The following is a 27,068-nucleotide window of genomic DNA, read 5'->3' on the forward strand; positions in this document are numbered from 1 at the left end:
CATGGGCAAACCACAGTTCATATATGAAAGTATGCTTAGGCCTAACTTTCTCTCCCTCTCTCAATTCCTATGAGCATATATCTTAGTAGGACACTAGGTCCTGTGTAATGGCAAAGTTGGTCTTTTTTGTCCCTGCACTGTAATCAGCTGTTATGGCTGATGGTGGAACCGTAAGCGTGGAGGAGGGCAATCGTCTTTAGTGCAACTCTTGTGTTCCTTTCAGGTACAAACTTAACACTCGAGCTTTATGTCAATGAAGATGCATCAATAAAGGTCTTTGTAGATACCCAGAATGAGTAGGGACTCAGTTTTAGTGCCCAGAGACAGTGTAGTCTGGAACAAAGTCTCACCAGAAAACAGAGTTGCATGCAAGTCCCTAAAAAAACCCACCAAAATTCTACAAGCAGCGTTAGTGCCTGGTGTCGATGAGAGTAGCCATTTGAGAACACCAACCTGAGCTAACTGCAGGAAAACACGGCATATTGCTGTGGCCGCTGTGTGAGCATTAGCTGAAAAGCAGAGGGCAGAGAAATTAAACTGGTTAATAAATAAATAAATAAATATAGCACAAAGCAAAAACCACCTACACAAGTCCAGTCAAGCAACTTCCTGCAGCAACATAAGGATGGCAGGAAAGACTGCTCTTCTTTCCCAACTAGAAGCACAATTGCTTTTCGTGCAACAAAATATTGCCTGTTGCTAATTACTTATCAGAAACCTGCCAGGGTTTTGTTTAGGTTTTCAAATGCACAAACATGTGCATAATTTTAGATCTCTAAGGATTCCTCCTTAAATGTGGAGTGTGGGTTCTTCTTTAACACAAATGTGCCATGCTCCATAATATATATCAAAGTGTAATTACACCTGTAAATCTAAACGGGACATAGAAAGGACAGATGACCCTGGGGTTTATTTCATAAAGACACAAAATAAAGTTTTATTCCAGAATACACTGGGGAGCTAGGAGTGTAATGTGCGCTACAAATTGTGGAATCGATTTCTAGTAGGCTCCTGAGAAAAGAGATAAAGCTCTGGGCCTCATGATGAAGCACTGAGAAAGAACAGAAACTGATACAGGGTGTATACCGAACAGGAACACAGGAACACAAATCTGGACAAAATGAATGAGTTCTAACCTTCCAGCTCAAGATAGAATGTGTTCGGAGGAGGAGGAGGAGAGGTTCTAAAATAATGATAATGGTTTTGAAAATATAATTAGGAAACAACTATTGTCATGGGCTGGTTAGACGCAGAGGAATGGTGGGAGGAACCAGCTAGGGATCCCCCAAGGGAAGAAGGCTCAGAGCCAGGGGATTGGTGGGACGATGATGAGCGGTCAGAGGGAGAAGACTGGGAAGAGGAGGTGTCAGAAGCTGAAGAGGTAACAGGGCTTAGTGAGCGGAGGCAGCCTGTGGCAGAGGGCAGTCCAGAATCAGAGCTAGAAGGTGCAGCAAGAGATTGGGATGAAGGAGGCCGAGTCAGAGATGAGTCAATTTGGTAAAGAGGCCCAGGTATCTCCTTCTGTCGTGACAAGCTCCCCCCCCCCTTGGTTTCCTAGAATCAGGAGGGGCATGAAGCGGGAGGAGCAAAGAGAAGCATGCAGGCGCAGTCTCAGATTGCTTGGGTTAAAACCCTGGGGAGGAAGGGGCTTGGGCAGCTTTGGGGAGGCGAGGAGCTTCAGCCTACACAACTGCTTCATAGGGGCAAGACCTACCAAAGAAGAGCTGCTATGCTCATTAGGTCCGACACTCCTGTGCATATCCTGTTTTTTTTTTCTAATAAAGAGTTAACTCCACTTGCTTCATGTGATTTATTCCTCCACCCTGGTGGACCTTTGGTATCTGGAGATGACCTGGGTGGCAAACATGATAGCTCCCAAGCAACTCATTCACTTTCTTGGCATACTGGGGAATTACAAGCAACTTAGCAGGTGGAACAGCAGCTTGAATGCAAGTGAAAGAAGAATGAGTACAACCTCTCACAGGACTAGAGATGGGAAGGCCTGGGAGGAAACCAGAAAATGGGGGGGGCAGTTTTTTTTTTCCCCGGGGGAAAAAACAGTTTGATATAGTTTGAATATTCCACACACTTTTTTCAATTTTTCCGTTAAAAAACAGCTTGGGGGGGTTGGTTTTTTCCAATTCTTCCAGGTTTTTTCCAGGCCTTCCCATCTCTACACAGGACAGAGCTCATTTCAGGTGATTGTGGTGAAGGGTGAATACTTCCTACTGCCATTGCTTCTGCATGCAGTAGAATTATTCTAAACTGGTGAAGAATTGGCAGCTTCCCCTGTACAATAGAATGGAATGAATAGGGGTAGATTTAAGATGCTTTCAGAGGATTGGGCTATACTGAACCTTTCAAAATGCTGATATTTTGAACAATTGAACAATTTAAACATACTAGGGAACATGATTGAATATTGAAGGATGTGTCATCACAAACAGCCTTCTGCTTGAGTGCACAAAGGCCTGAACTCAAGCCAGAATTTGTCCCCAGGCAGAACTTGTTTTCAGTGCTAGAGACCAACAGTGAAATTAGTGTGGGAGCTTAATGCAAAAAAAATTTCATTTTCAGTTACCAACCTGCCTATATTGTATGGAGATATTGGATGTTTATGGAAGCTGGAAAACCACCTAGGAGAATTTATTGCACAGACTTGATGGAATTTGGAGAAAAAACACCTAGATGGAGCATATGGGACATTTTCCAAATTTGACCATAGAATGGAGTACAGATATTCTTCAGAGAACTGTGGTGGTTGGAGCTTGTAGCCCAAAACATCTGGCAGGCACCAGGTTGGCAAAGCCTAATGTAGAGCCTGGTGCTGGGAAAGATGGAGGGCACAAGGAGAAGGGGACAACAGAGAACAAGGTGGTTGGACAGTGTACTCGAAGCTACCAACATGAGTTTGACCAAACTGTGGGAGGCAGTGGAAGACAGGAGTGCCTGGCGTGCTCTGGTCCATGGGATCATGAAGAGTCGGACACGACTAATTGACTAAACAGCAACAACACTGAATAAAAGAGTCACTGTCACTCACTGTAGGCAATCCTGAGCTATTTGACACAATGGCCCAAATCAGTACAAGGTAACTTACTTATGTTCCTGTGTTGGGTATGAGATAACACAAGGTAGGACCAGGGAAGTTGAAACAGGAAAGTTAGGCACCTCTTCTGAAGCCGTTTTTCTCAACAAACAATACCTGAAGTGTTGGATCTATTTCATGTGCATTTTCTGCTTCTATTTACATTACCAGTATTTATATTTTAACCTGCCAATCTGTAGTAACCTGTTGCTTCCATGGAACATATTTTGGACACCTACTGTTTTTATTGCTATGGCTGTTTGGTTTGTCTCTGGTTAATAAGTAGTATGCAGTGTGCTGTAGTTCAAATCCCCAGTGAGCCATGTAGCTCATTGGGTGACCTCGGGCCAATTGCAGTGTCCCAGCCAGGCCTACTTCACAGGGTTGCTAGATAAAACGAGGAGAGGAAGGAGTGTGCATGTAACCTTACGCTCTTTGGATGAAAGGTGGGGTAGAAATGTAAAAATAAAATTTAAAAGTAGATAAATAAAAGTGCCCATCCTATGTTGGCTTGAGTGAACAGAACCTCTTATGAGTAGGCCCCCAGTCTTGCTTGCAGGCATGATAACCTGGGATGCTTAGACGTTTAGACTTGGACTGAGGATACCTAAGTTCCAACCCCATTCAAGCACAAAGCTCAGTGGCCACCTTGGGACACTCACAGTCCCTCAGCCTAACCTTTCATAAGAATAAAATGCGAGGGACCATTTTACATAGTTCTCTTGATGCTTCCCCAACAGTTAATTTCTGTATTTTGTTTAGGCTTTCACAGAATGAGAAAGCCACTTCCAGAAACATAGCCTTCACTTCAGGTGCTTTTCTGGAAACAAATGTCATATAAATGAGTGGGAAACCTATGCTATACTCTGCTATATTTGCAAAGTGACTTTTACATAATGTGAAAGCTCAAATATAATGCAGAAATTAAGAGTTAAGGAAACAGAATAAACTGCTGTATGACTGCAGCCCATGGATGCTGAGTTCCTTATAGGAAGGGCACAATATACGGTAAATGTAAAACATGGGCCACTTACAATAGCCATCTCCAACTCCTTGAAAGATTCCATCAATGGTGTATCTGAAAAATTGTACACATCACTTGGGAAGACAGGGGAACGAATGCCAGTGTACTGGAACAAAAAAAAGATCACCTGTGTTGAAGCAATGATTCTTCAACATCAACTTCGTTGGACTGGTCATGTTGTTTTATATGCCTGATTATCGTCTGCCAAAGCAACTACTCTATTCCCAACTCAAGAATGGAAAGTAAAATACCAGTGGACAACAGAAGAGGATTAAAGATGCTCTCAAGGCAAATCTTTTTTTAAAAATGTAACATAAGTACTGATAACTGGGAAACACTGGCCTGTGAGTGCTCCAATTGGAGAACAGCCATTACCAAAGGTGTCATGGACTTTGAAGAAGCACGAACCCAGGGCAAAATGGAGAAGCGAGCTAAGAGGAAGGCAAACCGTCACCGTGATCAACTCCCACTCGGAAACCTATGTCCCCACTGTAGAAGGATGTGTGGATCCAGAATTGGCCTTCTCAGTGACTTAGGGGCTCACTGTTAAGACCGTCAGTAGCACCTTAAAGACCAACTAAGTTTTTATTAGTTGGTCTTTAAGGTGCTACTGAAGGAATTTTTTTATTTTGTTTTGACCTACCTGTTAAGACCGTGTTCATGGAAGACAATCTTACTCAGCTACAAGTGATTGCCAAAGGAGGAGGAGGAGGAGGAGGAGGAGGAGGAGGAGGAGGAGGAGGAGGAGGAGGAGGAGGAGGAGGAGGAGGAATGTAATCATATATATCTAATCCTTCTGACACATTGCTTGTGGGTCATGCATTGTCGGCTCCACAGTCAACAGCAGAATAGTTCAAGCAGATCATTGACACAAAATTCTAGCAATTCAGTCCTGTTTAAGTTGAGATCGACACTACCAGTTTTTGTACAACTGAATTCTACAATACCTTAGGGGGGGGCCATAAGCATCTATATGTGTTTGTGGGAGGGTTTATTGGTTTGTTTCTGGGCGTTGTTGTTTTCAACGTATTTTGTGTTCTCATTTTGTATTTCTATGTTGCCCACTCCCCTGTGATCTTCAGGTGAAGGGTGGTATACAAATTTAATAAATAATAGAATCATTGAATCTGGCTCACCCCTCAGCCTCCACCTGCAATTCCACCAAGCCGTATTCACATTTAGCAGATTGCAAATTCATTCTGTTGTGGTTCGAGGTCCAGCCTTGACAACCAGGTGGACTCGCATGTGCATGCGACCTTTTACTACCTTCTCCTGGTACCAAACTGAATGAGATAAGTTTCACTAGCTCTTTTGTATATCTTTCCCCCCCCCCCCGCTCTCTTCTCCTTTGACATTATAAAAGCCTGGAGCTATAGGTCATCCATCTTTATCTACTGAAGGGCTTCAGTGTGAAAATGAATGCAATTTACCTCAGCAGACAATGCCGGAGTTCCTATATATACTGCTGTCAAGTGTTGCTTAGCAATCTCTATGGGGGCATATTCTGCCAGCTAATTCTCATGCCATGCATCTGCCACTGCTATCCAAAATGCAGCAACAGTATTTATGGTTTGGTTTGGTTATTTTTGGATTTCTGTATGGCCAGATGATGTTGCTGCAATCATGCAAAATAGGTCTCTGCATGTCTTTGTTTACGACATTCATACTTAGACCATCAATAACAGACCCTGGTTTTAACTGTCTCAGCAGTTGTGAACTGGCCAGGTGACTTTATGCAAGCTCCCATAGTTTCGAAGGTGCAGGGTGAGGTTGGCAGGGGGAAATGACACTGAGTTCGGAGGAGTGTCCCAAGAAAGTTATCGAGTGGGCTTCTGTCTTTGTAAGCCACAGGGAAATGGCAGGTATCGGTGTGCATGGACAGAAGAGGGAAAGGATCAGCAAAGCATAAATTAGGGGTGAGCAGAAGGTAGTCTAATGAGAGTGGAAGCAACTGGCTGGGATGGATGGCACTGCGTACCTAGGTGGAATCTAGAAACCTATTTTTAAAAAAGCAAAAACAAAAAAAACAACCAAACTGTGAAACTGCGTTAAAAAGTTTTTTGAAAAATATATTGGATTTGCCATAGCTCACCATCGCCATCTAGTGTCACATTTGTATAATGCACTTTACGACACTCTTAAAAGATTTTATTTGCAGCTGTACAGTTGAGTCCCTGTTCTCCCAGAAGTGTGGCAGGAAGTAGAGGCGGAGGGGCAAGACAGTGGGACACAATTGTTCAAGAACTTGATTGGCATTATCAGCTCCAGAACACAGCTCCAACTGCCCTCCCCCTGCTGCCTCTGCCCTCCCCCTGCTGCTAAGCAGCACGTGTGTGACTGTGGAGTCTCTGCCCAACAGCTGCCTCTGACAAATAAACATTTGGACTACCAAAGAAATGCCTCCAAACTCCAAAAGCAGCAGGATGTGAGCATTGGAAAGGAGGAGATTGAGAAGCGGGGTGGGTGGGGGATGGGAATTGGAGAGCCTTGATGGAAAAGAACAAACCTTGACAGAATGAGTCTACAATTCCTAAGTAGACATCCACTGCAGATATTACACACGGATAATTCAAAGCATTCTGTCCAGCCTTAGCAGCATCTCTCTCCTTGTGCGCAAAGTTGCTGTACAATTTAGAAACAGTTGTGTGGTGATTATATATAATGATAATAATACAGAAGGTGCTACACACAGCACTTCTGCAGGTCTTACTAGTTATAAAAATACCCCCCTCCCTTAACATTTTATACTCCGAAAGGGATTATTATGTTCTATGGAATTAAATGCATAGTCATAATTTTTTCAGTAAATGTCTCAGTAATGTATTGTCTCAATAATGGACTGGATGAAAGCCAATAAACTGAAGCCTTACTCCAGACAAAACTAAGGCATTGCTAGAGGATGGTTTCCAAGACTAGAGGGATGGGAGGTTGTCTGCTCTTAATAGGGATACACTCCCTCCAAATGAGCACTAGGAGGACCTTCTGGGTTCATCACTGTTGCTTGAGGCTTATGTGGCCTTGGTGGTGCAAAGTGCCTTCCATCCGCTTCAGCTGTTGGTCCAGCTATGTCCCTATCTGGACGGGGTACCCTAAACTTCTGTTGTCTACACTCTGGCAACACCTAGGGCTAGACTCCTTGCAATGAACTGAATTGCTGGGCTGCCTTTGAAGACGGCTCAGAAACTGCAGACGGTGCAGAATTTGGTGGCTAGATTGCTCGCTGCAGGCACGACAGTATGAGCAAATAGCACCAATCCTGGCTACCAATTAGTTTCCAGGCTCAGTTTTAAGTGCTGGTTTTAACCATAAAGCAGGCATAGGCCAACTCAGCCCTCCAGATGTTTTGGGACTACAACTCCCATCATCCCTAGCTAACAGGACCAGTGGTCAGGGATGATGGGGGTTGTAGTCCCAAAACATCTGGAGGGCTGAGTTGGCCTATGCCTGCCATAAAGGTTTGATACGTCAGGACTGCCTCTCCAGATATGAACAAACCAAACCCTACATTTGTCATCTGCGGCCCTTTTCCATGCGCCTCCTCCACAGGACTTCTGGTGGGCAGCAACACGCAAACAGGCTTTTTAGGGGGGGGGCTCCCTACCTGTGGGATGCTCTCCCTAGGGAGGTTCTCCTGGCACCCTCTTTGTCTAGCTTTAGACACCAGGCAAAAACGTTTCCCTTTTATACTTGTAGCTTTTGGCTACAAGTTTGAAGGATTTCTATGTAATTGTGGCCCCTTCTGGAAGAGCAGCAGAACCTTTATTTATATAGATGTGTTTGGCTGTTTTAAAAGTTGTTATTAACTGTGTTTATTGTAATTGGTTTTAGTATTTCTATTGTCTTTGTAAGCCATTTAGAGTTATTTTTTATGGAAAAAGCAACTTAATAATAACAACAATAATAATAGGTAGATGTACTGTGGGATGTTGGAAAAGGAACAGCATTCTTTATTTGCACTTACAACTATATGGATGGCAGGTATGGATGGGGGGGTATAAATAGCCCTCCAGATGCTGTTAGGCTTCATCTCCCATCAGCTGCAGCCAGCAATGGTTAGGAATGATAAAAGCTGTGGTTCCGCAACATCTGGAGGGCTACCCCTGGTGCAAATATTTATTAAATAGTATATATAACCAACAGCTTAGCAGCTTCATGAAAGCATTTGGATTTATTGATTTTTTTAAAAAAAAAATCTTCAGAAATCCCACCCAGAATTAAAAAGAGAACTTCCGTCCCCAAAATTTACTGTTGAAATTACATTTCCTTTGGTAGATGTTTTGACACTATCCGAAAAAAACACCTTAGTCGGCAACACTGGTGGTATCTGCTATTTGTAGTTTTTCCTAGAGCAAAGAAAAGCTTTGTGGAAAGACAGGGGATTAATTTTTAAGAAATGTAGTAGCCAGCAACAGTAAACATTATCTTCAAAATAGTCAACTGTAGACAGCAGAGGGCACCAAAGGCCTTTCATTCTTGAACATCCTTACTTAAATGTGGAAGCTGGAAACCCTAAGTAGGGTTTCCGGCAAAACACCACAGGCACAGTTTTGCTGGACTTAATAGGAAAATACATGACCACTTATATAGAGCCAGGAGCCATGATAATGATAAACATTACTCGGAATTGCTCTACACAGCAAAGCAGAGCTAGGACGAAGAATTCTCCCTAAAACCCTTGGAAGCAAGGTTCTCATTGCCTACTTACTTATTCCATTTATATCTCAACTTTTCTCCAAGGAGCTCAACAACCCTGTGAGGTAGCTGAGGCTAAGAGGCAGTGACTGGCTCAAGGTCAAAGCTGAACCAAAATAAGTCTGACATTTTCACCACAGCTACACTGGCTCAAAGCTATGATCCTACGCACAGTTCCCTGACAGTAAAGGCCTATGAAATATATTGGGATTTACTTCTGAGTATGGTAGGATCACACTGTCAGGGGTCCCTTTACCTTTAGGATCACACTGTGAGAAAGCTTTTTTTTTATTTTAAGGAAGGGTTTGTTGTGTAATCGATTTCTACACCGCTTCTTGGGAGAATTTCCTCTCAAAGCAGCAAACACAGCAGTAAAAACACACACACACACACACACACTATCTAAAACATCCCAAATCCTTAAAAGTAGCTGGTTCATAAAAAACAGTCTACCCAGCAGAGTCTTAAAAACAAAAAATAAGCAGAATAAGCAACATAACCACCTCCGCAGCCTCCTTAAAATCAGAGTACTGTACAGGTGTGCCATTTGAAAACTTATAGGGATGGGACTTGCTTGTTCTCACTATAAAACAAATCCCATGTGTGGTCATCACCCAAAATGCCCTGCCCTGCATGGCTGCCAATTTGGATTGCTTTGGCACATGAGCAAATTAAAAGTAAGAACACTGCATTTTGTATGCCACACATGTGATCTCACAGCAACATGTCATATGTGAAATGAGCCTTTGATACGCTTTCTAATTGGTATTTTTCCCACTCCAAATCTTGAAATGCAAAAGGGCAATCATGGCAAGAACAGGGTGTTGTTGTTTTGTGCCCCTCATTTACCCCATAAAGGCTGGCTCCTGGGAGCGCTCTGCATGCAGCTGGCAATTAGCTACATATAAGAAATAAATAAAAAGCCCACACGGCATTCTGCACATAGAGAACAGTGGTTCATTACAAGCACATACTGTAGTTTGTGAATTGCAGCATCCTGCCAAATCATCGTGCCTGACAAGCAGTTCAAATGACCTTCTCACCACACCCACAGTACATTTTTATTTATATCCTGCTCTTCAATTTTTAAAAAAGAAGAAGAATCATGACCGCATATGCTGAGATAATTACATTCTATTGAGATAATACAATGTAAAATAAAATACTGCTAAAACTACACAGAAATAATAGTATATAATGAAGCACAAAGCCAATTCAAATTCAGGATTAAGGGGTTTAAAAGAGAGAGAGAAACCACCTAGAAAAAACAAAAGTATTCATCCAGCTCTTAAAAAACCAACAACATAAAAGCCAAGTAAACTTCCCTGGGGACAGACTTCCATAGATAGGGCATCCCCATAGAGAACTCTCCATCCCTTAGCACCACTGTCTGTGTCCCACCTGGTGCACACCTGGAGCGTGGCAACCAACAATAATCTTTCTGTATATGCAGACAGGTATGAGGTCATGTGATTTTTCAGGTACCATGTCTAGGTTCTTTGTTTTTTGTTTTAAGTACTCATGTGAATAAGTTCTGAGCACAGTAAAACTCTCTCCTTCACATGTGTAACACAATCCTATGCATGTTTACTTGGAAGTAAGCCACACTCTGTTCAGCGGCAGAGCATATCCCCGCGCTGCTCAGGGCGGGGCACGCTCCCGAGGGGGGCGGGGCACAGAGGGTGCCCTCCCAGGCGTGGGATAGCCGCTCAGATCCGTGGAGCAGCGTGTGAGCCCTACAGCCAGGGGCGGAGCGAGCCGCCGATGGCAGACATTCGGCACACCGCCTGCCCACCAAATGTCACTTCCCCTCAGCAAAGACACCCGGGGCGGTCCGGCCCTACTGCACCCCCCTGACTCTGTTCTGTGGGGCTATACAGTGGTACCTCGGGTTACAGGTGCTTCAGGTTACAGACTCCGCTCACCTGGAAGTAGCACCTCGGGTTAAGAACTTTGCTTCAGGATGAGAACAGAAATCGCACAGCGGCAGCAGGAGGCCCCAACTGGTACCTCAGGTCAAGAAAAGTTTCAGGTTAAGAACGGACCTCCAGTTTCAGGTTAAGAACGAATGAAGTCCTTAACCCGAGGTACCACTGTACACAGATACATAACATAGTGACAAACAAAAACACAGAGATAATTTTAAAGGCCATAGACTGCTCAATTAACCAAAGAACTGGAGAAGAGGGATGTTCTTGCCTGGCACCTAAAGATATGGAACAAAGGCACCATGCAAGCTTCCCTGTGTAGAGCGTTCCACAAGGAGGGAGCCACTGCAGCAAAGGCCCGTTCCTTTGTTGCTGCCTTCCAGACCCCCTATGAAGGAGCACACAAAGTGCCTTGGATGGTGATTGCAGGGTACAAGTCGATTCATATGCGAGGAGGCAGTACTTGAGGTATTGCAGTCCTGAGATTATGGGGTGCTTGTTTAATTTCTAGGTTTGTGCAGTGTTGTACATTAAGCTTTCTGCAGAGTTTACACATAAATTCAAGCTCAGTGTTTAATTCCCTGCATTCCATGCTGCAGAATTTAAACTCACTCTCTCTCACACACGCACACACAGTGAGATTTCGATTGAGACATAAACTTTGAAATTGTTTTCCTGGTGAGAAATATATGCCTATATGACAACCAAATGCTACCAATCTGAAGAACAAAAACCAGGGTACTACTTGTGAATGAAGAGGTGGGCTTTATTTCTGCAACCTCTGCAGTCTAAGAAGTCCCTACTTAACAACTGAGAAGCAATTGGTCACATTATCCCCCCCAGGAGGACTATGACAGAGAAAGCAGAGTCAAATCTAGCTGTACAAAGTATCAGAGGCTAAGCGGAATAGGTTCAGGAACATCTCTATTATTAATTTTATTTTCTGCCTTTCAAGGTTGCCTCCCAACATGTTAACTATCTATAACATTACAGTCATAAAATAAAAGCGCAGCACATCTAAAAATTGTCATAGCAGCAGATAAAAACAGTATCAGCAGACTAAAATAATATAAGTGTAAAAGCAGATAGCAAAAATACCATATTAAAAGGCCATCAGCAAAAAAAAAAGTACTGTACCAACATTTTCTTTAAAAGTCTTCAAGGAGCGGTTTAAAGCCATTCATGAAATGGGTCATAAGTATCAATTTATGGAGGTAGCTCCATAGTCATGGGGCCACCCTGCAAAAGGCTTGTCAGAAGGATTTAAAACAAACAAACAAAAAAAAACTGGTTATAGGAGAAAGAAGGATGGCAGACAACCCTTCAGATTGCTTTGTCTCACATTGTGCAGCACAGAGCTTTCCAAACTGTGTCGTGACACGTTAGTGTGTCGGCTGAAGTGTGTAGGTGTGTCACACAAACGCTCTCAGTACCCATGCTCCTTCCGGGGCTGGAAAAGGGTCAGTTTAACCTCTGGTTTGCTAGTAAAGCTGAATAACTGTGTCACGAAATGATGCATGTCTAAAAAGTTTATCACCCCAACATGAAAAGTTTGGAAAGCCCTGGTTTGGCACTTTAAAAGTAACCACCAGCACTTTAAATTGGGCCTGGAAAGGAATTACTTCCCTGCTCTTGGGAGGGACAACAAAGGCAGAATTGAACCAATGGGCGAATATTCTTAAAGGACCTCTCACGTTACCAAAGCCTTCGGTTTTAGAAAGTCACCAGTTGTTAAGCAATGTCCAGCAATTATGTTCAGCCACCCCGTGAATTTGGTGGAATCCGCTGTTATGGGAGTCTGCTGTACCAAGACTTTGCTGAAACGAAACACCTGCATTTAGAGTATCCAGCACTAATAGATATGCCCCTTTCAGATGATATGAGAAAGAAAGGAACATTTTCCCTTTAACCTCTTCCATTCTCCAACAGGAAAGCACAATTTATCCTTTTCCCCCCATGGTGCTAGTACTGTACAATAAACATACACTGTCTAGCATTAAATACCACGGAAACACTTGTCTGACAACCACTTCTCAGAATTCTCCTAACCAGGCCACCTTTTGAGCTAAATATTCTCATATAATTCTCTGGCCAAAGGAAGAAAAAAAAACTTTGTTAAGAATGCTAGTGGGTGGATGAATAGAATAGAATCCACCTCTTTGTGCTAATATTACTGTGGCGATCCGTTTTTGAGTGTTTTATCCACAAACCAATTCCAGCTTAATACTGAAAGGGTTCGTTTTGAAATCAATACAGTCATGATCTTAACAGCACAATCCACCAAGGAATTACACTTAGCAGGCCACAATGAAATGTATGGGACCTATATAAGCATGTCCTCTTACAGAAACCTCATTAATTTCAAGGCAGGGTTGTGCTGGGGATTGTGCTCTGTTATTGATTTGTTTAAAATATTTATCCTACTCTTTACCAAAATTGGTCCCAAAGCCAATCTCAGGACAATAAAATACAAATCAAACATCTGGCAGGTGAAAGAGAACCATCAGCAAAATTTTAAGTTGGCTAAAATTTCAAAAACCTGAGCAAATTACAAATAGTTTTTGCCTGGTAGAAACTGGTGCTGGCATCAAGTGTGCCTTCTTTGGAATACCATGGCCTAAGATATTTCCCCCCAACATCTAGATGTTTTGGACTACAATTTCCATCAGCTCAAGCCAGCCTGACCAGTGAGTCAGGATGATGTGAGCTGTCATCCAAAATATCTGGTGATCAGATCAGATTCGGGAAGGCCGCTCTGAAATCATGGTTTCATTTATATCACGTCTTTCCTCCATCATGGAACTCAATAATATGTAAGATGTGGTTCTCATACACCCCACAAGTGTCTCAGAAAAAATGGGACATCCCATTTTTTCTTGCGAGAGAATGGTGGCCATTTTGGACACCGTGATCTTGTGCCACAATTTCCCCTTTAAAAGGGTGTTTGGTAGGGGGGGGTGATCTCATGTGGTGTCCCAAAACATGTGCTTTAGGGTGCCATGCCAAAAAAAGCATTTGGGGTGGGGTGCGGCATGAAAACGTGTGAAATCACAGTGTCCCAAATGGCCGCTGTTCTCTCACACAAAAACAGGAAAATGGTGTCCCAGATTTTGCCAACGACGTGTTGGAGGGCATGTTCTCAGGCAGTCACCCCAACCAGGCATTGACAACGCAGACCTGCTTAAGTACAGCAATGTGGTCACTGCATAAAGAACTGGCAATAAGTTAGGACTATTGTGGAAGGCAATGTTTTATTAAAAACCTAGATAATTCATCATGCTTACAATGAGGAATGCAAGGATATTTCCCAGAACTACTGTTCCAGATAAATTTTGCCGTGCTAACATGAGCATTTAAATCCTTCCCCCAACAATTTTGCACCTAACAGGTATTTTTATATATAGTTTTTTATATACTGTACACCTGTTCCAACTTGGACTCCACTCTGACTTCAGCTTGTTCTGCCTGAGGACATAAATGGTATTAATGGAGGTAAGAGGCTGACCACTTGTACTCGCAGCCTTCTCAATCCTGGCTGATAAAAGCAGGTCAAATGTTCTGGACAGGTGTGCGCAAGGTATTATAAATGCTTCGACAGCAAAGGATCCCAACCATTTATGCAAAGCAGAGGTAAGACTGTAGAAGATGTCTTCTTTAGACACCCTGTTTTGAATGTTCCTTTTGGGGTGGTCCTGCTCCAGGCATTCCCCAGAAGCCAGTTTATGCTGAAAATTGTATCCCTTTTAACTTTGCTTGATCTCCTGGTGACTTCTGGTGCTATCAACAACAATATCAGGGTAGGTTGAGATGGCATTATTTAGTGCTAGTTCCAGCATGGAGCAATTCCCAGCAGATGGTGCTCAGCATTAGTATTCCTTGGTCATTGGTTTATGGCAGGCATCCCCAAACTGCGGCCCTCAAGATGTTTTGGCTTACAACTCCCATGATCCCTAGCTAACAGGACCAGTGGTCAGGGAAGATGGGAATTGTAGTCCAAAACATCTGGAGGGCCGAAGTTTGGGGGTGCCTGGTTTATGGGATCCTACAGGGTACCAGCTTATTTCCCCATGATGTTTACCACTGACAAGCAGCTGATGGAGGAAGGGTACAACAATTAGGAACATAGGGGGTGGGAGAGAGAGAGAGAGAGAGAGAGAGAGAGAGAGAGAGAGAGAGAGAGAGAGATTCTTATATATGCTAATACATATATGATCATTAATAGCCTACTATATTCTGTATAAACTCATTCCAAATATCAATATATTTATCCAAACATAGTCTGTGTGTATAAGCAATCTGTTCACAAGCTGCGAGTGCCTTCATGTCTTCAATCCACTGACTAAAGGGAACCATGAATTAATACATCTTCTTAACCCACCAGAGATCTGCTGAGATGTTAAAAATATTTTACACGGCTGTTTCAATACGTTACGCAAAATGCATAAATGTACAGGGCGCAAAACTTCAGAACCGTCTCTGAAATCGTGCTGTTCCGTAGCATTAGAACAAAAGGCTGACAGAAATCCAGATTGCAAGACTGTGTTTTACTGCCTAACTTAATGACTAATGTCAAGATATCTACAGATAGAAACCATCTGAATGCCCAGATAGAGCTTTTGCCAGAGGCTATTGCTGAAAAAAAGAAATGGGGGGGGGGGATGACAGAGTGCTTGTTCCAGTCTTAGCAGCTTCCTCTAATGGGAAACCTTCTTTTTTACCAGATTAATGAGGGAAAATTCTCTCTTCAAATTTGCACAGTAGTTAGTCCCAAAGGAGTTATTTTATGGCTCTTGCTTCATTCAGTGGGATAACATGGACATAAATACTATTAATTCTGTTGCCAAAGAAAGGAGGACAAAACAGAATTATTTGGCAATGTGGGATGGATCATCAAAGGAATCCAGTTTATTTAATTGAATACTTATATTGTAAATATAGAGGGGTGGGCGGAAGAGAAAATTGCCCTGAAACTCAAATAATGTTATAGCATTTTCTAGCTTGAAGCAGAATTCCTCACCCAAAAGTGGATAAGAACAGATATTAGTCATCCTGGTCAATCTAGTACTGTATACAATATTGTGTTGTAATGCAAGAGAAGATAAGTTCAGGCTTGCATGACCCACTTCGTTTTTTTAACACATCCTCCCCTTGTCTCTGCCTAATTCCAGCCACTCCACCGCCATAGACACACTGACAGAATGGTTCCTCCAGTGGAATGTTCTAACAACTGATCTGGAGAGTTCTACTGGGATGTCTTTAATGCCAGCAGCACATAATTGAGTTCTGCAGGAATGGCAGTGCTTCCAACAAATTTTATGGTCCCTCAGACAGTGTAGGCTCAGGAACCGTTATCTGTAGGAGAAATGAGCATCTTGTTTTAGGGAAACGAGAATTCTATCATTACATTGCTTGCTAAGTTTTACCAATGATTTTTTTTCCCTGCAACGCAAAAACAGTGTTTTAGTTTCTCGCTTTGGTTAGAAATAATTAGAACGCGTCCCATTATGCTTCATAGCAGAAGGAATGCTGACTCTGAATCATAGCCTTACAGTACTAGCGACAGAAACAGCATGCAATCAAATTAATAAACCCAATGGATAGTAAGTAAAATTAAACTCTCTTATGTTTGAGTGTACAGTACCAGTCTACTTTCCTTAGGGGGAAAGGGGGTGGGGACGACAAGAACACACTTCTGTTGCTGTGTGTATCATCCATAGCATGAAAACTCTTCATCCCATGTAGGTCTGAAATTAAAGCTAGGTTAGATATAAAAGGAGATTGGGACATGCCTATGTTTCATCCCACTTAGATTCTGTCCTAGTTGTTCTGCGTTGCACATATATAATTCTTTTCTAATGGCAAAAGGAAAATATATTAGCACATCCATTAACGGGGCTGCATCAATATGGAATGTGCTTCACAGATGTTGTCTGGTGTTGTAGTTCACCTGCATATCATGAAGTGATAGTGGTACCCATGTTCTGCAGGCTTTGTGGCTTCCATAAGGCCACAGGCTCCCTTTGAAGGTTTGGAAGTAACAGGTTATAGAACGACCCGCCTGAGACCTAGGAAGAACTGCTGCCAGACAGAGTAAACAGGTGGTCCAATAGTATAAAGGCAGCCCCTTATACAGTCATCTGGTTCAACGAATATCCATACTGTGGAATGGAAACCAAGGGTCTGCTACAACTAGCTTTAAAACTGAATTCTGCCAAACTCTGGGTTGTTCTAAAGTGTGAATATGTATTGAATCATCCATAAAACCCTGATGCACATATGGATGGTACAAGCCAAGAGGGTTTCAACAAAGTTGTTTCATAGCGGAGAAAATTATCTTTAGCAGCAAAAAAAGGGAGAGTTTCTCTCCCTGCCAACACCACCCCAAAAGATTCCTAAAACAGTACACATCAATTATATTACTCATGCTGACAAGGAAGATTTGATTATACTGGGCAAAAATGCATTCTCTGTAAGAAAGAAGCTTCTAATATAATCTGCCCTGAAAAACTAAGGGGAAAACAAAGGAGTACAAACAGATCTACCCAATGCTGATAGACTACATGAGGCATGGCCAAACTTGGCCCTCCAGATGTTTTGGGACTACAACTCCCATCATCCCTAGCTAACAGGACCAGTGGTAAGGGATGGTGGGAATTGTAGTTCCAAAACATCTGGAGGGCCAAGTTTGGCCATGCCTGGACTACATGATAGCCAATTTAAATTCTAACTTTAAGGACAATGCTATTTGACAAGGTGGAGTTAGCAATAGGGTCTTGTGGCCTCTGTTTCAACATGCCCGTTGAAATAAAATAAGTTCACTGTAGATCACCCAACAAGCTAGCAAGGTCTGTCCTGTTAATAAGACTGAATTGCAGCAGCTGTTCTCCTTTGACTCATGTAGTTGGAAAAGCCCCCAATGACATATACTAGGATCAAAAAAGCCATTTCAATATTCTACTGCCAACACTGTCTAGAGGATTATAAGAGTTGTAAAAGAAAATTGATTTTACTTGATGTAACTGCATTTTTAATTGTTCCTGGCTATTAAAAATAGGCGTACCATCAGTTTTATCCCTCCCTTTAAAGTTGCAAAATTCTTGCATTGATTCTTCAAGTTATGTAATTGTCCAATAAAGTTACCCAAATTTAAAGCTTTGGAAATGTAAAGTTTGTTTATCATTCCGTTATACACATAACACACACACACACAATTGCCGAAAGAAAATATTCAAAGTGGAAAAGGAGGTGGGTGAGGAGCATTGGCAAAACAGAAGGAATACCTTCTAGGTGAGTGGTCCTTATATGTCACATATATACACAATTCCCTCCATAGGAAATAAACATTTCCCTACCAGGAGGGGTGAATGCTGATTTAAATGTTTTGATCATTGCAAATAGTTACAAAATTATTTGCCCCAATCTAAAGCTTTTATGTGGAAGTAAATCGCAGGTGGCACTGTGGGTGGGTGGCACAGAGCCTAAAGGTAAAGGGACCCCTGACCATTAGGTCCAGTCGTGACCGACTCTGGGGTTGCGGTGCTCATCTCGCGTTACTGGCCAAGGGGGTCGGCGTACAGCTTCCAGGTCATGCGGCCAGCATGACAAAGCCGCTTCTGGCGAACCAGAGCAGCACACGGAAATGCCATTTACCCTTACACTGTAGCAGTTCCTATTTATCTACTTGCATATTGACGTGTTTACGAAATGCTAGGTTGGCAGGAGCTGGGACCGAGCAATGAGAGCTTACCCCGTTGCAGGGATTCGACCTGCCGGCCTTCTTTTCGGCAAGCCCTAGACTCACAGCGCCACCTGGGTCGGCACAGAGCCTAGGGCTTGCCAATCAGAAGGTCGGCGGTTCGAATCCCCGCAACGGGGTGAGCTCCCTTTGCTCGGTCCCAGCTCCTGCCAACCTAGCAGTTCGGAAGTACACACTGCAAGTAGATAAATAGGTACTGCTCCAGCGGGAAGGTAAACTGCCTTTCCGTGCGCTGCTCTGGTTCGCCAGAAGCGGCTTATTCATGCTGGCCACATGACCCGGAAGCTGTACGCCGGCTCCCTCGGCCAGTAAAGCAAGATGTGTGCCGCAACCTCAGAGTCGTTCGCCACTGGACCTAACGGTCAGGGGTCCCTTTACCTTTTAAATTGCACTGATTTCAGCCTAATTCATATGCTCACTAAATGCATTGGGACAACTTTTACGTGGTGAAAAAGGGTTTCTTTGAGGTTCAAATAAAGCCGATTACGATGGTGATATGCATTTATTTAGCACTTTAGAGTATCCCTTGCATTTTCCACAAACTTAGTACCGGTAATTCTTAAAACCATCCTGGATGGTGCGTCAGTATTCTTATGTCACTATTGAAAGTCAGGTGGAGATACAGAGGTCTGCCTAAAGTCACCAAGTGATGTCACGGTTATGGTGAGATTTGAACTTGGGAACTGGGGCACAACATCTAAACACACACACACACACACACACACACACACACAGAGAGAGAGAGAGAGAGAGAGAGAGAGAGAGAGAGAGAGACCTTATAACCAAAGATATACCGGGGTGTATATATTATTTATTTATTTGATGCCTGGGCTTCTTTAAAAACAAGGGCATGATAGCAAACCCCCCAAGTAATAAAACATCTTAAAACTTCTTAAAAAAAACTTTTAGAAATAAGTATAACACGGTTGTAGGCTGGGAGAAAATTTAAAAGGCTTATTGAAAGCAGGTCCACAGCAGGTGCTGAAAAGACAGAGGAGACTATGCATGTCTTAATATTTAGCAGGAAGGAAATCCAAAAGGAATGTGCACCGCAGTACTAAATGCCTGATTCCTGTATCGTGCAGAACACATCTCCTGATAAGATGGTATTGCTTGCAGAGCACAGTGATCAACTGGGTATGTGAGGGATGAGGTGATCTTTCAGGTGTCCTGGTCCTTAAGAATGATCACATATGGGTCTTGAAATATGAAGACATACCCCTTCACTTCCACTGCCCTAATTAGTGTCCCTCACACCTTACATCAGGGGTGGGGAGACTTTTGAAGACTTGAGGGCCACATGCAAGAGGCTAAAGTTGTCAGAGCAATTATTGCAAATTAATGCAAAGTCCAAGGTCGCACTCCAGCCAGCCAAAAGTATTCAAGAAAATTTTGATGGGTATGGCCTGGTAGAGAGGCCTTAGAGAATCACAGTCAGCTCCTGGGGCTGAGGTTCCTTACTTACATAGTCAATACTGTAAAACAGTGGGTAAGAAGGATGAAGACACAGCTCTCAAAACAACCAGCTCTTTATTCCAGCTCTGAGTCGAGACTGAACAGTAGCTTAGCCAACTGGCTTATATAGCACTCAGTAACTTGCAACAGTAAAAAAACTTCCCCTAGCTACCCAATCCGTGAACAGCACTCTCAATCCTTCATTTGCATGTTGTGGACCTGAGTGAGAACTGCAGCCACAGTGGGCAGGGTAAGAACTGCAGCCACGTTGGCCAGAAGGAGTACTGCAGTTAACTTAATACATAACACCCATTGTAGACCTGAGTGAGAACTGCAGCCACAGTGAGCAGGGTAAGAACTGCAGCCACGTTGGCCAGAAGGAGTACTGCAGTTAACTTAATACATAACAAATACAGTACATCTACTCGGATGGGGTTCTCAGACTGTAGTAATCCATGCTAACTCACCTCACAAAAAGACATGTTGAGCTCCACAGGTGTCAGTCCTAAGCTTGCATACCATGAACTAAGTCACAGGCTGCATGCAAACTTGACCTTTAAGGCACATCCAAAGCATATTTCCACCCCACCCCAAATAATTCTGGGCACTATTGTTTGTTAAGGGTTTCTGGGAATTGTAACCCTGTGAGGCAGAAACTACAGTGCCCATAATGCATTGAGAGGAAGAAAGTGTTTCAGATGTACTTTAAAGGTGTAGTGTGTAGACAACCACCGTGAACTCATTGGGGCTTACTTCCAAATACAGTGGTACCTCAGTTTTCGAGAGTCTCGGAAGCCGAACATTTCGGAACCCAAATGCAGAAAACCCAGAAGTAATTGCTTCCGTTTTCAAACGCGCCTTGTAAGTCGAACGGCTTCCGCTGTGTTCGTTTCTGTTTTCTCCACTGACTTTGCCAACCACCCTTTGCGCTTCGGTTGTCAAACGTTTCGGAAGAATGGTTTTCTGGAATGGATTACGTTCGACAACCGAGGTACCACCATAGATAGGTTTTGAGTAAGACTATAAAGGAAAGCAGATTGCTCAGTTATCAATGCTCACCCATTTCCTTGTTATTGACCTCGCTGCATTTTAAACTGGTAATGTGTACACAGCCACAGCATTGCACTTTAAAACTAATGGAAGCACTGATCATATGCATGCATACCTTCTAGAAAGCAAAAGTAGTGCTAAGTAGTGCCAGAATTAGGTATTTGATAAATAACTGTATATGTCTCCAAATCACTATATACGAGCTAGTTCAATGCTGAACAATGCATTGGAATAAATGAGTCATATATCATGATATACTTGCAAAATCCAACCTTAAAGACAGATAAATCTGGAAGTCTTAAAATGTTGCTGAATGTGAGTGGGAGACTTCTTTCCCAAGATGAATATTTAGTGCAATTCAAATGTCATTATAACATTTGTTGCATATAGCAGCAGCTACAGGACTATTGAAAACACACCTATTGTGATCTTTGCTGAACACAAGAGCTATACATTCACTTGCAATCCAATAGAAGATGGTTGTTCCCATTGAAATTGCTTTAGTCGGGAAGTAACAGCTCACATGGGAAGTGAAACAGACAACTGCTGAGTGAAAAAAGTGAATTCTGTGGGACTTCTCAGTGAAAATGCATAGTATTTGCCTGCACATCTATCATGCATGAAGTAACTAGGGCCCTGAACAATGAAGAACTAAGGTATTTCTTACAGTTTAGAATTCTATAGCTGTAATGAGAATACTGTGAGAATCAGAGGTAGATAATGGAGAAAGTCAGAAACAGGGTTACACACATTTAGTTCCATTTCTTCTATCTAGGTTACATTAACTCCATCTCTCTCAGAATGTGACTTATGGAGTCTACTTATGGAGGTGTTTGTGGTTAGTTGGGGAAGTCATAATAAAGCCAATGAACATAGGTGTGAAAATGGTTTTTTTTTAAAAAAAAATCAACAGAAACAAATATAAAACTGATGAAAATTGTAACGCCCCCTTAGTATGAAGGAGGCATTTCACAACTTATCAAGCTGCTATGTACAGCTGCTATGTACAGTGGCCCACTAGGACCATGGTTAACCTGCCAGTGCCGAACAGGGTCTTTTGCTGCCAGTCTCAGGCAGAAAACAGGAAGCTGGTCAAACAACTGGCATCTAGACATATTAGACATATCTAGGCATATTAAAAACATTCCATTCAGAGCCAGTTTAAACTCTGAACTTTGGAGTGTCACAGTGCTATGAAAAACCATGCAGTCTTCCATGAGTAGTCATCATAGTGAAGCTAAAACCTCACTGTTTCACAATAAAAAAATGCCTGCACTCTCGTTTTCTACGGGCATTTTGAAATTTGAAACGCAACCAATGCCTTGTTCATCAAGCCAATTTTGCCCAGTTTTGTGTTTCTTAACACTGGAAATGCTACACAGTATAGAATGCTACTCTGACTAACAATGTCGGACTGTGATTGTCACCAAAGGACAATTTCGATGCTGCATCAACAACACCCCCTACCCCATTAACAACTTCTTCCTGAACTGCCAGCACTCTTGGTTCTTCTAAACACGTGTTATGTGATCCACTCATTCCCAAGAAGTCCTATATGGAAAAAAGTATTCCTCCTCTATGCCCTTCCAATAAGTAGTGTGAGAAAAGAGAGGCTCCTCCTTGTTCTGACTCCCCCCCCCCCATGGGACAAAGGCGGAAGAGAGCTGTCCCTGCTTAGGAGAGCAAGATTACAGTACAGTATTGTCTTATAACTTGCATTCCAAGTTAGCCAAACCACTTTGATTCCCACGTGCGGGTAGAATCACAAGCTCTTGATTATTTATGTCTCCGAACTCCGTAAAGAAACCTACAACAAGCGAGAGATTTTGGTCCTGCTCTTTCGCTTTGGGGAAAGAGCCGCGCAAAGGTCGCCCCGGAATTGCGAGCCTTGCGCTGCCAAGGATGGAGGCGCCGGGGCCTCACCTTCGCCATGAATCACAGACGTGCGCGCCGTGTGAACCCGCTTGCCTTGGAGCGCAGCTGATTTCCCCACACAGAACGCAGCCGCCCGCGCAGAAATCAAAGGAACTCCTCGCCAACGAGAGACCATTCCCCGCAGCTCGGCTACCGCAAAGCGTGGGGGGGGGGACACGCGGCGCGGTGCTTGGGGGCATGACCTCGGGGATAGGACGCGCGCTGGATGGCCTCCTTCCCTTGGAGAGCGAGCCCGGGTTTGAAGGCTGCAAGTCAAGATGAAGGGATCTCCTGGAAACCCTTCAAGCCCAGGCTCTCCCGTCCCATCCCTCACCAGGCTCACCCTACTGTATTTCAAGCCCTCCAGAAGGATTCATGCCGATAACTTGCTTGCATTGCTAAGGGAACAACAGGAGCATTTTGTGTGTGTTGGGGAGCGGGGAGATCAGTGAAGGATGAGGGAGGAGGAGGAGCGATTAATAGCACACACTCCCCCCCCTCCACAATAGTTTGCCAGATTCTTTCTGGCAAAGCAACCCTTCCAACGCCCTCCGAAATCACCCTTAAATTTTTTTATTTTATTTTAAACAGAGGAGTCGTCAGTTGCCTCTTCTGCCGGCGGGAGGTGAGAGTGCAATTTGTCCCGGCGCCCCGGCTGCCTCAAGGCACCATGAATCTAGCTGACACACACGTGCATGTACGTGTGTCCCCATCGCATTGGGTTTCTCACGAGGTAACGCTCCTTTCCCTGAGCTTCAGCTTGGTTCCACCGAGCTGCACCGTTCTCAATTTGTAGTTAAGCGCGTCCAAAAAAAAAAGCACCAAAAAAAAAGAAGAAGAAGCACCTTGCGAAGCAAGGAGTTGCTCGAGTTCTTTCCTCTGCTCGGTTAGCGGCTGCATTGAAGCTGGTCGGGCAGACCCCTCCGCCTCTGCAACTAGAGCCCCTCGGCCCTCGTCCAAGGAAGAGCGAGGCAAGCGGAGCAAGCTCGGGCCCGCAGCAGCAGAGGGCGGCGCTCGGCGCTGCCCGGAGCAACGGGGCGCACAGTTTCTTCCAACGAGGGCGCATTGGACCGCAGCAGCCGGAGGAACACGGAGCGCGCGCGCCCGCGCACACGTCCCTCTCGGCCCAACACCTTCCTAGTGCGATTCCCAGTTTTGCGCTTGGGGCTTCCAGAAGCAGCCTCACATATGAACTCGACCTTCTCCGCCCCAGCACCCCCACCCCTCTTATTTATTTCCCCCTGCTTAGTCCGGGGAGAAGAGAACACTCCACAGATGCACAGGCACCTTGGTGGCTTGGTCCCAATAATTCCCCCCCCCCCGTTTATAGCACAGATGAGCAGAGACCACCACCCCACAAGCATCTCCACATCCTCAGCCAACCTTTCCCCCCCGCCCGATTATTTTGGAGAGACACACACTCTCTAATCAGGGGCCCACAATGTCGCTTCAAGACCCTCATTTCCCCCCAATTGATCCTGGGTGGCCAGATACCTCATTTCCACCTTCCAGGTACCTCTGCAAACCCCCAGAAGTTACCTCCGCATCCTCCATCTTTCCCTCGTTAAAAAAATCCACATACACCTTAGCAGCCCCTTAAAAGCCCACCACGTTATTTCTTGGAGGTCACACACACACACACACAAAACGTGTACACAGACTGTCACTGCAACACTAATCCCCACACACAAGAAAAGAATCAGTTTTGGGTGACGAGAGACACCCCCAACTCACAAAATGTCACACCAGCGCTTTCAGTCACTGTTAAGTCTGGTTGTGCTTGGAGGGGCCTCCCTTCCGACCCATCGCCCAAGTTGCCCCAACACCGTCCCTCGACATTAATTTCGAGGCCTCTCTCTTCCGCCCCCCTTCATTCTATTACTTTCACCCCAAACCCTCGAACTGTCTTATTCCATTCATTACTCCTGCCCCACTGCTGCTGCCTCTTTTGCAGTTGCCTCCCTCCCCAACAGAAAAATTGAAAGCTGCTCCTTCTACAACCACAGATGGGTTACACCAGAAGCGCCTAGAATATCTCTAAAATGTGCACCCCTCACCTTCCCTCCAAAAAAGCCGCTTGCAGGAGTTGTGCCCACAGAGCCCAGCACTCCCGGGGCGACCCCCACCCCCAGCAGCAGCAAAAACAAAAAAACCCACCAAAACCAGGAGTGGCTCCCCCCCCCAACTCCCCCCCTCAGGCCCGGAATAACCGCAGCCCCCGCTAAAGCGACCGTCCCCGCTACCTCCTCCTCTCTCCCCCCCCCACCCCAAACCGGGAGAGAAGCAGCCCCCGCAGCAGCTGCGTCCCCAGCCCACGGCAACCCTCGCACGGCAGGCTGCCGCGTGGAGGAGAGAAAAGCGAGGCAAAGCCGAGGCAACATCCCCCCCCCCTCCCGCACCAATACACCGTTTCACTGAAACAACCCCGAGCGGACCAGCACCGAGGGAATGCACGCCGAGCCAAAACCCGGCAGCAGCGACGGCACACAGCACCGGTTCCGGAGCTGTCCTCTCACAGCTCCGCACTCCCCCTCCCTCCGCGCAGCCCGTGACTCAATCCTCGCACCACCACCACCCCCCGCAGCTGGAATCCCACCAGCTGTTTCCCTCGCCCCCCCTTCCACTCCGACGGAGTTTGCAGCGCCGTCCAGGATTGTTCCCTGCTCGCTCGCACCCTCAGCCCAGGTTGCGCCGGGGATGGGCGCTCGGCTGGCTACCTCCACTTCCCGTTTTCTCCCGGGATTATTTGACCATTACCTGCTCTCTTCCCCCCGCCCCACCGACGGACCGACCCTCGACGCCCTTACCTTTTTCAGCGCTGACATTCTAGGGCACTATTCGCTTAGCAGAGCACGGGGTGCATGCTGGGCTCGGCGAGCCGGGCGGAGGAGAAGCCGGGGCAGCAGCGGGACGAGGTGGCCGAGGCGGCAGGGAGATGTTGGCGGGAGAGAGGCGGAGGCGCGAGGTAGGACATTATATCTCCCGCGTTGGCTCTGTTCTTGTTACCCTCAGGCACACAAACCCGCGCGCGCTAAAGTAGCTGCTGCAGCGGCTTGGTTAATGATTCCCCTTCCTTTCCCTCCCTCTCTCTCTCTCCCGCTGTCCATGCGGTGGTGCTGCTATTTGCTGCCGCTGCTTTAAGCGACTGGTGCGCTGAGCTTCGCTCGCCGCCGCTGCCGCCGCCGCCGCTGTCCAAGCCGCCCTCGAGGCGGAATTCTCACGCTCCGCGCAGGCGCGCGCGCGCGCTCTCCTGCCCCTCCCAGAAGGCGCGGCATGGCTCCGTCCCAGGCGCGGGCGGGTCAGACGGAGCGGGGGGGGGGGAGCCTGTTCCGCGATTCGAACGCCGGCTGCGTTGAGACCGCCCCGCTCCATGCGCCCCGGACCAATAGGGAGCCGTCTCCCCTGATAGTGGACACGCCTCCTTTCAAAGGAGGAGGAAGCCGGAGGGCGGGTACAAGTTGTTCAAGGAAGAGGAGCGCGCTAGGCTGCCGCTGCTGCTTCTTGCAAGCCGGATAAGGCGAGGGCTTTGCACCGGATTCTCCGCGCGCGCTGTCCGTGCAGGATGGCTCTCAGCAGGAGGACGGAAGGTGAGGGCCAGAGCACGGGAGGTGGGAGGTGAAATGGCTGCATATGCAAGATGGGGAACAGATAGAGTGTGGCCTCGGATCCTAGGCAAGGGAGGTCTCTGGCTGGCTTATTGCTCCGAGGAGGGCGGTGGAGCCCTCGCCGTGTCTAGTTTAAGTGGAGTGGAGCCACCTTTGGATGCGATTCCAGGGGTGCGGGTGATGGTGGTTGGAGCTGCCGGCAGGCATGGACTTCTAAAAGCTTGCCCGGGACTAAGGACGTTGGGTGGGTGGACGTTCCCAGGAAGTCTCCCAAGAAGCGATAGTACGCGCGAGTGAGTGAGAGAGAATTCAAGCGGCTTGCAGGGACCCCCAACCTGCGATCGGCTGGCAAAGGAAACCGGCCGGGGGCTGCGACGGCTGACAGGTGAAAACCGGGCTTCCGTGAAGTTGTGCGAAGCTCCTGGGATTCCCAGGCAGCCCGCATCCCTGATGCCCACCACCCACCTGTTTCTGTAGATGTTGGACTTGAGGAATTGGTTGGAAAATGGCTCGTGCAGTTGTTCGAGGGAAAGAACCTGAAAAAAGTTCTGGGAAG

The 27,068-nt window shown here is 45.4% G+C and overlaps 2 protein-coding genes across 2 annotated transcripts in view; one reads left to right on the plus strand and one right to left on the minus strand.

The window, feature by feature from the left end:
• DLGAP2 (DLG associated protein 2) overlaps positions 1–26,159 on the minus strand; it is a 365,730-nt gene extending 339,571 nt beyond the window's left edge. Inside the window, exon 1 of the mRNA XM_060272460.2 lies at positions 25,715–26,159. Coding sequence (XP_060128443.1) covers positions 25,715–25,732 — 18 coding nt within the window. The 5' untranslated portion in view covers positions 25,733–26,159. The remainder of the gene's footprint in view (positions 1–25,714) is intronic.
• A 158-nt stretch (positions 26,160–26,317) lies between these two features.
• Positions 26,318–27,068, plus strand: part of ERICH1 (glutamate rich 1) — a 51,286-nt gene continuing 50,535 nt past the window's right edge. Inside the window, exon 1 of the mRNA XM_035109940.3 lies at positions 26,318–26,494. Within this exon, the coding sequence (XP_034965831.3) occupies positions 26,470–26,494 (25 nt within the window). The 5' untranslated portion in view covers positions 26,318–26,469. The remainder of the gene's footprint in view (positions 26,495–27,068) is intronic.

This window comes from Zootoca vivipara, chromosome 3 (assembly GCF_965207765.1).
Source record: "Zootoca vivipara chromosome 3, rZooViv2.hap1.1, whole genome shotgun sequence".
In the NCBI taxonomy this organism is placed as follows: Eukaryota; Metazoa; Chordata; class Lepidosauria; order Squamata; family Lacertidae; genus Zootoca; species Zootoca vivipara.